Genomic DNA, 13,002 nt, shown 5'->3' with positions numbered 1-13,002 from the left:
ATAGGGTATGTGGGGAATGTAACGAAGAAAAAATAATTGCCTTGATAATAAGAAGGAGACTGTAATGATAGAAAAATAAATTAAAAAATTTAACCAAGTATGATCTCAAGATAATTTCATGAGGGTGAGCAAAAATTTTTGGAGTTGACAATCCAAAAGATATATAACCAAGTAACAAAAACAAAATTTGAAAACAACATTGACTATGGAAACTCTGATGGTTGCATAATTTAACTTACAGGTTTTGTTTCCAAATTGATCAGTCCATATGATGAAAGTTTCTAATCAAATACTCAATGAAGTCCTATATAGAAAACTTTCTAGATTCTGCATAATCAAAACATAAACTTTCCAATGATAGACATTCCTGAATTAACAACAGTTTCCAAAATTAGACTTTCCCAAGATAAGAGATTTCTAGGATCAAAGAGGCTTAGAAAAAGATAGTGTTGAAGTCAAACCAAAAATCTCTCATTAGAAGAAAAATTTGGCTAAAAAACTTGGATTTTAGGAGAAAAAACTCAATTCATGCCAATGCCTGGAGAGATAATAAGAGAGAAAATAGGAAAAAAAGATAGATATTCGGCAAAACTGATCTTTGTTACTTCTAATATCAATATATCCAAAAATATAGCTCATAATCACAAAATGATTTTTTCTGAAGATACTAGACTTAGAGAGTTTTAATTTGACACCTAATTTGATACAAAAATATTCGTTTTTATGACCTCTTGATTATCTTCATTCTGTAGCTTGACCCTTGTCGACTTCAGTGCGAGTATCTTCTTAAATATAAATCAAATTGACATGAAATTTTCTCCTTTAGAAACTAGAAGTCAATATATTTCATCCAAGTATAACTTTTACCTTCATGAAATATAATTAATTTGAGATAATGAATGTTATATATTTCAAACTTTGTAATCTAGCCCAACTGAGTACTCTTTCTTCTTTGACCAGAATGATCATTGACTCTTCCAAGATAGATATCTCTCTTTAGAAAACTCAGATTGAGAATTGGTTGAATAGGTAAGAAAATGGAATTACAAATATTTCTTTTGATATATCCTCCATATAAAGTCTCATTTCTTAATGACATAAAATGGCTCGAAAGTTGAAGTTTTCTATTACAGCTCGAACCTCTCTTGTAGTCCTATCTTTGCTACTTCAAATATCTATTTCTCTTTGTAGAAAACTTCAATTTCCAAAATTCTTTTTGAATTGGAAAGTAGTCTCAAATATCTTTTTGTCAATATATACTTTGCAATATGAGAAGCTCAGTATAGAGGTACAAACCCCAAGAAAATAATAGGTATTGAGATTGAAAAAGAGAAAAAAAAGATAGAATACGAACCTAAACTATTAGAGATGATTGATAAGAAAAGGATCACATTATGTCTGTGGGTTGAACAAGTCAAATTACAGAGCTTTCTCTAATACCCTGTTGAATTTATAGAAATGAGAAAAACTTCACTAACTAATTGTAATCTGATTACTTGAGTCCCTATTTATAATAGAGGAAAGTAGTAGAGTCCAATTACAATTAAACTACTTTTTGTCTCAATTACACCCAAAGTCTAACACTTAAAGATAAGTCCTAGCATATAATTAAATAACTAAACATAAATAGAAGACTAACATAACTAAAATTCCTTTTAATTGAAACTCTTGTGTGAGACCTCATTCTATAATAATTTTGGTTATGTAAGACTTCTTATTGTGAGAGTCAAGTAAGACTCCTACATCTGCTCTTCAACAATGATCAATTAATTGATCAATCAAAGTGCTAACTTTTGCAAATAGGCAAAAAATGGCTAGTTTAAGTTGGAGAAGTCATAAATACTCCACCAAACCATGTATTGAGAAGTTAATGAATATTTATTGGCAAATATTTAGATCTTTTACTCTCAATTTTGAAAATCTCTGATAAAGTGTGTTATAGTGAAAGAGTGAGCATAACCCTTGAAATTCCATAACTCTTTCTTTCCTTTCCTTACCTTCATATTATTCAAGCTCCTATAATCACTCCACATCGTGGTGTTAAAGAAGTGGAAGCTTGAATCTCTAAGGAAAAGGATCTCGCCAAGTAAAGGTGCATATTTTTCTGTCTTTCTTTTTGTTTATATTTGTAAGGCTAATCTAGAACCTATAAAATCTAGATAAATTGGGTCATCTAGAGCTAGAATCTAGTAGCAATCTCTTGGGAAGATTAATATTGTAAAAAGTGTGTATTGAGCTACACGTGCCTAAAAGAGAGTCAAAATCCCTTTGTGTAATCCCAGCTATTAAAGCTTTGAATAGTAGAATTTTCCAAGCAACGGTTCTTGGGTGGTGAATACCATTAGGGCAACATGAATAACAAAAATTCACTTATCTCATAAGGTGTGTGCATGTTTGATTTACTTTGAAATTGCTTTGATGCATGATTTTTTTATTACACGTGCTAAGTTTTAATTCAATTCACCCCCCTTAAGAAACCACTTAGGCCAACAAAAAACTTTAGACTCTTAATTATGGTAACAAATTTAAGGTTTTAAAGATAAATAATTACTAATAGAGTTTTACTTTTTTAGTCATTTTCCTTACCATTATTTAAGAAATTTTGGATGAGTCAAAAGCTTGATATATGCATCTTGGATTTTAGATATATGTAGATAGAATGCATAAAGATAGTGTTATATATGGTTCGAATCTCCATTTACAACTTTTGTTAATTATCACTTTTTTAAGTTTGAGAAGTATAAATTAGGTTGAAAGGCATAGCTATAATTCTAATCAAGTCAAGTTAAGCAGGGAACCCAACCCAACTTGACCCGACTTGAAAAATTGAGTTCAGGGTTCTTCCTCACCTACAAGGTGGAGATGGGGCTGGTGAACAAAAGCTATGTCGGTTTGTGGCTGGGATGGGTATTACCAAACCTGATTTGATGAGACCATGACCCTAACTTGATCTAATTAACTTATATATCCTCTTTTAAAATTACACTTTTATGTATTAAAAAAATAAAAAGAGAGAAATTCTTTAATTTGTTAGAGTTTTTTCATTATTCTTTATTTATATAGTATAATAATTTTTCTATAGATTTCTTTAGAGTTTTTATAATATTGAATGAATGATGGATTGGGCCATGGGCTGAAGTAGAGATGGGTTAGGAAAATAGAGGTGGGCCGAAGACACAGTCAAGTTTGTGGGGTTTGGGCTTGGCCATTCATGTGACTTGTTCCATTAAAAAATTCTGACTTAAACCTGATGCGTGCCGGTTGTATAATGGCCTTTTTTGTTTTTTTGGTAATTCCACATAATCGTCCGAACTCACTAACGGCTGAGAGAACTTGACACGAAATTCCAGTTTTCTCAACCTCAAATTCGAAATGGGAGGGGCAGTCTCGTACAAACAGAACGCGTTAGCGAGGCCACTCGTAACCGGTGCCACTGTCTCCTCAGCTGTCTCACCCTTTTGCGTTGCCTCTGAATGTACCCTAATCTCCCAGCTCTCGCGCGCGCGCACACTCACACTAAGCCAATGCTTAAATAAATGGAAACCAATGCCAGGGTTTAGGCTTTAGAGTTTAGAATCGAGAGAAAGAGAGAATTGAGTGAAGCTAGGGTTTTAGCCAGTGGGGCTCTCTGCTACTCTGCCCCGGCTCTTTCTTCTTCTTCTTCTTCTTCTTCTTGCAGCTTCGCCTCTTCCCAGACTGCTTCAGGATAAACCCTGAACAGATTGTTTCTGTTAAGTTATTTTGCTTCTGTGAGACGAAGAAGCCATGGATAGATACCAGAGAGTCGAGAAGCCCAGGCCTGAGACTACGATTAAAGAAAACGAGATCCGAATCACCACACAAGGACTTATAAGAAACTACATCAGCTATGCCACCAGTCTTCTTCAGGTACTTTTTATGGCTGCGTTTTTTTTTTTTTTTTCGATTTGGGTAAAGTTTAATTGACTTTCCCTTGCCTTTGTTGTTTGTTTGTTCTTCCGTCCTTGTGTTTTGTTTCTTCAAATATGCCATCTCGGTTTTCTGTTGGTTTGTTGGTTTCGATTGATTACTGTAATCTATTTCTACTGGGAACTTTTACTTTCGTTTGGGCTTTTGGCTTTTGAAGATGTCTTAACGGGGCTGCTTTGATTCTTTATGTGGTTACTTTTCTTATACATATTGATCTGCCTTTCATCTGGATTCACTTAGTCTTCGTACGCCTGTTCCTGGTGGGAAGATTATTGTTACTTTCATATTTCGTCTTCTTAATCTTCTTCTTTAATTAGTAGAGCGGTATGTGTTTGTATGGAGTCGTCCAGTCTGTTCCTAGTGTTATTGTTACTCTTAGTCGCGGTTGTACTCTTCATGCGTTTGTATCTGTCTTGGAGCAGTATTGAACTGATTATTTATCTCTAAATGTTTTCCTAGGGTGGGGTGCATCTAGTTTCTCACTGTCTGAATGTTACTGACTATCGTGTTTTAGGCCTCAGTTATGATAAATGAGCATATTGTTGAGGACACTGCTTGAACTTTGAAGCACTTAAAATTTCCGAGCTATTCTTGCCTTAGCTCTTTCAGTTCCATTTTTTCTGGTGCTTCCCCTGTTCTGAAAACTGTTTTTGCCTTGTCATATTGAAACAGTTATACTATAGTAAGTTTAATTAAGTTGCTTCTCACTTTAAACGTAGTCCATGCCATTAATATGTATATTGTGCAATATTATTCTAACTTGTATGCATTTTAGGTAGTTAGTTTTTGTTGTTTGACATAGCAATTAGGAGTCTTTGCCTTTTGTCACTGTGTGACTATCGTCCGTTTCACATACTTGTGCTTTATCCTTTTATTCTGATTGCATTTGTTTGGACTAAGTGGTTTGTAATACGTGTCCTTATGGGCTGTACAACATTGTGCAGCCAATATATTGTAATTTATTTTAGTAAATATGGTTCATAGCTTTTATTAAGAAAAAATCAGTACAAGCTATGATTACATGATACATAAAGTTACATGGGTAACTTAAGACCCATGGCTACAAATGGGGGGAGTTTTCAACTGCAAGGTTCTATCGAGACATGATTAGTATGTGTCCCAGTGAGCTTGATGAATGATTGAAGGTTCTTTTGGTTGCCAAGGAACTGCTGCTGCTGCCGCTTTCCAAAAAAAGTTGCCATATTTAGGCAGTTGTCAGGTGTAGCATTGATTCAGGAAGTCGAGAACGTCTCGGGGATGCATAAATGGATGATTTGTGTAGAACAGCTCCTGAAACTGCTGAACTGAAGGGGCAGAAGAGGTGAACGTAGTCAAGGGATTCCACCTCCACAAAAAGCTTGAAAAAGCAATTCTGAATGTATTATTAGCAGTCATGAATGTTTTCCTTTATTATTTCAAGGAAGTTTCTATGTGTGGTCAGATCTCACATGAATGATGCATGTCGCAAAGTTTGCCAGCTGCTATAGGTAATGTAAAATTTACAATGAGGACTGTTTGCTAAATGGGGGCAGTTATCTTGTTTTATTTGGAGCCCCAAGGTTTTTCTTTTTTCTTCCCCTGAAAAATTATAGGTGACCATTAGGATAACTAGCAGTTTGTTTCACAGATTCGCATAAATGGTTCTTCAGTGTTGCTTTTCGTTTCAACTAGTGATGCGACCTGACAGGTTGAACTGAACCACTTCACATGGGGATGGGTTTCTTCGATCTACCCTTCAGGGTGGGGTTGGGGCAGGTATGGGTAATCCTCACCTGACCTACGTGGTCTTATGGCACCACTATCCCATATCTTTTATAAAATTACTTAGGATTAATAAGGTAAATTTTTTTTGTTAAACTCGGGTAGGTATGGAAAGGATATCTTAGCTCATAAAAGAAAATTACTTTCATTCCCTTTTTTTTATCTCAAAAGATATTAAAAGTTCTTAATAGGTGGGAGCATTTTGGACATGTTGAGGTGGGGAAAGGTGGGAATGGGTACTGTGCTCTGGATTGCGGGACAAGGTTGGTATTACAAACCCGTCATAGTACCATCCCTAGTTTAAACGTTGGTCTTCTATCTATGTCATTACCCATAATTAGAATGAGGTGCTAGTTTATCTCAATTTTGATATTAAGGTTTAGTTTTACTGTTATTAAAAGTTTTCAATTTTTTTTTTTTATCTTAACCTGTGCAGCTCTCTCTCCTAGAGGTGTTTGGCTTGTAGACTTCCTCTAGCAGCAATTCTTGCCAGGAGAAGTGGTCAAATATTCCCAATGATGTGATGGATATCATTTTTTTGTCCTGAATGTTGGGTACATATAAAACATAGACACCCCAAATTCCAGTGAGATATGATTGTAGGACCTCACACTGGAAGGTTCTGACCTTTCAGCCAAGAGCCAATCTTTGAGTTAAAAGAAAAAAGTACTCTGAGAGTCATTACAGGGTCTTGGGCTGTTTTGGTCCAAATAGTTATAAATGTACATAATGTTTTGGCAGCGATGATTTACTCAGGAGAACTGAAATTCAATTCATTTGGGACATGCAATTTTGTAGGGAATTCTTTGAATTAAGCAATTTGTAGGATCAAGATGATCTCTGTCCTTGTGTTTCTCATTCATCAAGTTTCTTGATTTGCTCTTTTGAATTTTCACTAATTGGCGAGGGTAGTTATCAGTCATATGATGAAAGCAATAGATGGGAACTTCAATTATGTTTTGCTTGTAGTTTTTGGCTTTAAAGGCAACAGAGACCATTTGAGTTTGAAAGGATTTTTCATGATCTTTAATTTATATAGGAGCTTAGGAGAATTTACATTAATAAGACGATACCCATGGCACTTAGTCCCATTTACATAATCTGCAGTGGCATATATTTCACGTAGATAGTGTTATGTAGGTTTGGCTAATGCTTTTAACAATCAAAAGAAGGCTATCTATTGACTATGAATCAAATAGAAATGGTTATCCCTTGTGTTTTTACTGATTACTGTAATTTAAACGGCAGGAGAAACGGGTAAGGGAAATTGTATTGAAGGCAATGGGACAAGCTATAAGCAAAACAGTGGCCATTGCGGAGATTATCAAGGTCAGTTTAAGCTGCCTGCAGTGGGTTCCGCTAATTAGTTTCAATTTTGCAAGCGCAGCCTGAGATCATAGTTGGTTGGTATATTATCTTTTTGTAAAACAGAAGAAAATACCTGGATTGCATCAAGATACCACCATCAGTTCAACAAGTATAACTGATGTATGGGAACCCATTGAAGAAGGTCTTGTGCCGTAAGTCATTTTTTTGCATGCTTAACTGTTTTTAAAAATATGTTATTTATTAGCCTTTAAATCTCAGTTGGTGCTTGAACTGCAAATGTTTCATGCAGGTTGGAGATGACTCGCCATGTTTCTATGATTTCTATATCACTTTCAATTAAAGAGCAGAACAAGAACTCCCCTGGGTAATTATCTTCTTCCTTCATCTGCATGGGTTAAAATAGTAAGCATGTTGACAGTGATTCTATTTGGACGAGTTAATGTGATAAAATCATTTTCTGAGAAGTGAAAGGGATCTGTATTTTTAGGTACCAAGCTCCATTGTATGTAGAACAACCGAAGACACAGTATCAGCAGCAGCCACAATACCAACAACAGCAGCATCAACTGAAGCAGACACCGGGTCCTATTGCTGGTCCAAGTGATGGTAAGTTTTCATATATTAGATTGCGTCTTCACTTTTATTATGTAAAATTGTGTTGGCTCAAATTTCTTGTTTGTTTTAATAGATTCATATGGGCGGGGACGTGGTCGAGGTAGAGGAAGAGGAAGGGGTTGGGGCAGAGGAGGATACAACAACTACCAAGGTATCCTGTTACTATTAGTTACTAGATATCCTTTACTTTGTTTGAAGCTATTGATCCTCTTTTTTGTGGATCAGAAAATGGTGGATGGAACTATGACAACTGGAACCGAGGTGGTGGGCGTGGCAGAGGCTGGGGACATCAAGGTAAGAATTCTGAACTAGTAGGGTAACAAGTTGAAGTGTTGCATGCAAGATGTATAGAAATTTTTTATGTACTCAAGCATGATTATCTTGGTTACTTGACCTGTAGGTGGATACGAAAGAGGCAGAAGTGGTGTTGGTGGATACGAAAGAGGCAGAAGTGGTGTTGGTGGATACGAAGGAGGCAGAGGTGGTGTTGGTGGATACGAAAGAGGCAGAGGTGGTGTTGGTGGTTATGAAAGAGGCAGAGGTGGTGTTGGTGGGTACGAAAGAGGCAGAGATGGTGTTGGTGGTAGAGGTTATAGTCGTGGCCGGGGAAGGATGGGAGGAGGTCGAGGAAGAGGTGGTGTTAAGCAAGCCTAGACAAAAGAGGAGGTGGTTTATCCTAATGCTGCTGGTATTGGTTTAGTGGGGGAAAATTACTAAACTTTTTGAGCGTCAAATATGGGTGAATTCTCTGAAGAGTGCGAAGGGGCTACTCGATTAGTTCCTACCTTGCTGATATGTGGATACGATGTGAGCTGGCTTGTTGGTTTGTTGCTTTTGATTTCAGAGAGTACATAACTAGGCATTTCTGTAATTTCGTTGCGCTATGTGTTTTCCCCGGGTCATCAGCCCTTCATGAACTTCCTCATATAATTTTTCGTATGGTTTTATGGTTCATGGCTTTTGTTTTCAGGCTATTACAGTTGCTGCCATGCGCTGTTTGTTGTATACTTAACCTACTATAGGTCCCAGCAGCAGCCCATATAGAAGAGGGTGGCTAAACACAGCTCTTTAACCTATTCGGGAGATCAAATTATCTTCTATCATTTTGAACATTTTAGAAAAACTTCCAAACATATTCTGGTTGCAAAAGTAGAACCCAGGATTGACATTCCAAGTACATTTCGCAATTAGACCAATCAGAACTTGGTAAGACTGCACAAACGTATAGAACTCTGAAGCTCATTCAAGCACAATAATTTCATTCATTTGTGACTTCAATGCTGAGGATGCTGCGAAAGCCTCTCGCATTTATGATAAATACAAGGGTTGTTCAGATGTTAATCTAGGAAATAAGCTCTAGTGACTTGGATGAATTTCCAGCACTATCAATATACTCATTACATTTCCTTTAAAAAATATTTTTTTGACAATGGCAAACAATATTATCAAGAATAGAAACAAAAGCAAAGAGTCCCCAAGGAGAACAATAAAAACAAGGAAGAACAAAACAACATATAAAACAAACGAAGATAACTAGAAAGAGATCTTAGATCAGGCTAACCATTGCACGATTTGCATGCCCAAGAGCAAGGAATACCTTGATAGAGATAGAGATAGAGATCAAGTATAATGCAAACAATGTATCCAGCTACGATACGTACCTAAAGAGTTAGTCTTTGTAATTAATTAGGAGTTTTTGTAAATCTGTCTATAAATATCTTCCTCCACATCAATGAAGATATGACAATTAATTCCCTTTTCCTCATCGTCTACATGGTATTAGAGCTCAATCAGTAATCTGTTATTCCGTCCAGTCGCTGAATCGTTAGAACTCATCGTCGGCTCGCCATCGTTGGGAATCGCTGCCTCTGTCGTCGTAGCCGTTAGCTCCTCGCCGGCGCCTCCCAAATTCCCCCGCCTCTAGGACGTCTCGGCAGCTGCTGCCTTCACTGCTACTTCAGTTGTCGCAGCCTTTCGTCCCAACCGTCCGCTCCTCGCCGGTGCCGCCCTGACTCTCTCCCCCCCTAGCATCGTCTCAATAGAAAACCCAAACCAGAGCCTAAGTTTAGGGGAGAAATAATTTCCCCCACCCAACAAAAATCTTACGGTGCACAACATCTACAACTTTGTCAAGCTGACATCCACCAACTATCTTTGTTGGAAGCTTCAAATGGAAGTCATTCTTACCGGTTATGATCTATACAAGTTTGTTGATGGTTCCTATCCTGCACCCTCAACCACAAAGACAGTCAATAGTCTCACCGCTCCCAATCCTGAATACCATACATGGTTTCGTACACTTCCTCTTATTGAAGAACAAGATTGGAGTCTCCTCTCGGAGCTCCATCTTGCGGGGGCATGATAGAGATAGAGATAGACTATAATGCAAACACTGTATCCAACTACAATACTTAGCTAAAGAGTTAGTCTTTGTAATTAATTAGGATTCTTTGTAAATCTATTTTTAAATGCATTCCTCCACATCAATGAAGATATGGTAATTAATTCTCTTTTCCTCATCGTCTACATAACCAACATCAAACACCCAAATGGCAACTACTTAGAGAGATTTATAGTAGTTATGAATAAATTCATAAAAAATCTAAAAAAAAGGTTTGCATGCATGAGGTGACAATGTAATTCTCTTAAATTGGTTTCTATGAGCATGATTGAAATGGGATAATACAAAATAACAAGGTTTGTTTAATAGAAAAAGTTCTATTCAAATTGGTAAGGAGGGATTTTGATGTTTGTTGAATTTCTAGAAAAGAGAAATACTTCACCAACTTGATTTAATTTGAGTATAATGAGCATGCATTGATAATAGAGAAATAAGCAGAATCCAATAATAATTAAACTACTGTTATCCCAGTTACACCCAAAGTTAAATACTAAAATATAAGTCCTAAAATAATTGAACAAGTGAACAAAAATAGAGGACTAACATAACTAAAACACATTTAACTGAGACTTTTTTATGCGACTTCCTCTCGTGAGAATCCTAAAAGACTACCATATTAATTTTAGCTCTGTGAGACTTCTTATTGTGAGCGTCATATAAGACTCTTCCATACATGCTCTTCAACACTCCCCCTCAAGCTAGAGTTTATAACTTCAACTTGCAATGAAAATGATTTTTGGTCTTCAATTTTGGTCTTCAATCTTCATTGTCTAAAACTTTTTCATAGATGTTAAATCTTCATCATTCGTTCTCCCCCTTTCATGAACATTTCGATCACATAAAAATTACCACAACATGTGGAACAAAATTCATCTTTCTTGTACTACTTCTTCTACTTCTCTCCCTCAAGCTGGGGATAAGAAGGACATAGAGACCCATCTTGGACAAAACGCAATATGAGAGAAGAAAATCACTCCTAACCGTATTGTTGAATTTAGGACCCCATGATTGAAACCTTGAGAAAGATGAGAGAGGAAGAAGAAAAAGAGCAAAGAGAGAGAGAGAGAGAGCTCGGGTAGAGAGGAGAGAAGAGAAAAGAGAGAAAAAGAGTTTAGGCTAGAGAGAGATTCTTCACGAGTTGAGAAGTTGAGAGCTTGATTAAACCCTACAACCAAGACCCCTATTTATACTATTTTTATTACATATTTAGAGATAAGATAGGATCCCTAATATCCCTATTTACATCAATCATGATTATCCAAATCTACATAAATCAAGGGAAGATAGATCAATTACATTAATCAAGGAAGATTGCCAAATCTTCCAACTCATGTGATACGGATGCCAACTCGTGTGATGAATCATCATACCACCTCACGTAATCATGGTGGATCCCACCAGCTCGTGTGAACATGGTGAGTCCCACCTTATAACACTCACCCTCAAGCTGGGGGCGAGAAAACATCATAAATGCCAAGCTTACTGCAGATGGTGGACAAGATCTTATGAGTGACTGGTTTGATGAGAATGTTTGTAACTTGCCCTTGTGATGAGATATGTTTGAGAGATAATATGTCGGTTTGGAATTTCTCTGGTATGAAATGACAGTCTACTTCAATGTGCTTTTTTCTCCCATGGAAGACCAAATTTGAGGTGATATTTATTACCGTCCGATTATCGCAATTTACTAATTCAATCGCCCTTTTCATTAACCTAGCCGTTCCCTTAAATAGGGTTGAGGACGCCAAATACACTTTAGACCCTTGGGTCACTAGTTCAAGCCAAATAAATTGTAAACCAAACCAAACCAAAATCAATTATATGAAAACTGAAAACCACATTAATTAATTCCTACTCTTGTTGGTAACACGTGATGCTATTGAGTCCATAACATCACCCCCCTCCCGGAGAAAGAGCTTGTCCTCAAGCTCGAAGGAAGGGTAGAGAAGCTGAAATGCTGATAATGGCTCCCATGTCGTGTTACTAGGGTCTGCATTTGCCCACTATACGAGAATTTCCCAGTCGCCTTGAATGTGGCATGCCTGCAATACCTGAGCTAGTGTAGAAAGGACACGGCCTTCATGGAGTGGTGGCAGAGGGGTGTACAACAAGGGAGAGTCGCCCTGGAACGGCTTCAGTTGGGATACGTGAAATACATTATGTATCTTTGCCTTGGGTGGTAGCTGCAAGCGGTAGGCCACGGTGCCAATGCGGTCCAACCTGAAATGGACCATAATATTTCGGAGAAAGCTTGTGGCGCTTGGAGGCAGTCAGTGACAACTGGCGGTAGTGTTGGAGCTTTAACCACATATAATCTCCTGGGGAATAATATACCTCTCGGTGCTTCTTATCATAATAGAACTTCATAGAGTGTTGGGCCTCCTGGAGATGAGAATGCACCTCAGTGAGCATAGCGTCTCTTTCAGCTAACGCTTGGTCCAAAGTGGCGACTTTGGATGCCCCTGGTTCATAGGATAACAAACGAGGTGGATCTTTGCCATAAACTACCTTGAAAGGAGTAGTTCCCAATGCGTTGTGGTAAGAGGTGTTATAGCAAAATTCTGCCCAGGACAACCACTTAACCCACCGTTTAGGTGAGTCCCCCACAAAACAGCGAAGATACATTTCTATCTTGCGATTGACTACCTCGGTTTGTCCATCAGTCTGTGGATAATATGCAGAAGAGAATGCCAATTGGGTGCCATGTAACTTGAATAATTCTTTCCAAAAGGTACTGGTAAAAATGGCATCCCTGTCACTGATAATGGATGCTGGAATCCCATGCAATCGGACAATGTGGTCCATAAATAACTGAGCTACATGAGCAGCAGTATATGGATGCGCCAAAGAAATGAAGTGACCATATTTTAAAAAACGGTCAACCACAACTAATATCACGACTTTACCTGATGAAGTTGGAAGGCCATCAATGAAATCCATGGAGATGT

At 37.4% G+C, this 13,002-nt stretch overlaps 1 protein-coding gene across 2 annotated transcripts; it reads left to right on the top strand.

The window, feature by feature from the left end:
- The first annotated feature begins 3,418 nt into the window (after positions 1-3,418).
- LOC137962670 (uncharacterized) lies at positions 3,419-8,605 on the top strand. Of its 2 annotated transcripts, XM_068809676.1 has the most exons (9): positions 3,419-3,888; positions 6,958-7,038; positions 7,141-7,229; positions 7,328-7,402; positions 7,526-7,644; positions 7,727-7,804; positions 7,879-7,947; positions 8,054-8,074; positions 8,135-8,605. In XM_068809676.1, the coding sequence occupies exons 1-9, from the start codon at positions 3,766-3,768 to the stop codon at positions 8,305-8,307; spliced, it is 828 nt and encodes a 275-aa protein (XP_068665777.1). In that variant the 5' UTR covers positions 3,419-3,765; the 3' UTR covers positions 8,308-8,605. The 2 variants fall into 2 exon arrangements, with proteins under 2 accessions (XP_068665777.1, XP_068665776.1); XM_068809675.1 differs by having other exon boundaries at positions 8,054-8,605.
- The last annotated feature ends 4,397 nt before the right edge of the window (positions 8,606-13,002 follow it).

This window comes from Aristolochia californica, unplaced genomic scaffold (genome assembly GCF_029961685.1).
Source record: "Aristolochia californica isolate CCGP_79_NKW_82.1479 unplaced genomic scaffold, dmAriCali1.0.hap1 SCAF_4, whole genome shotgun sequence".
Classification (NCBI taxonomy): Eukaryota; Viridiplantae; Streptophyta; class Magnoliopsida; order Piperales; family Aristolochiaceae; genus Aristolochia; species Aristolochia californica.
This window is presented reverse-complemented; position numbering and strand designations above follow the sequence as displayed.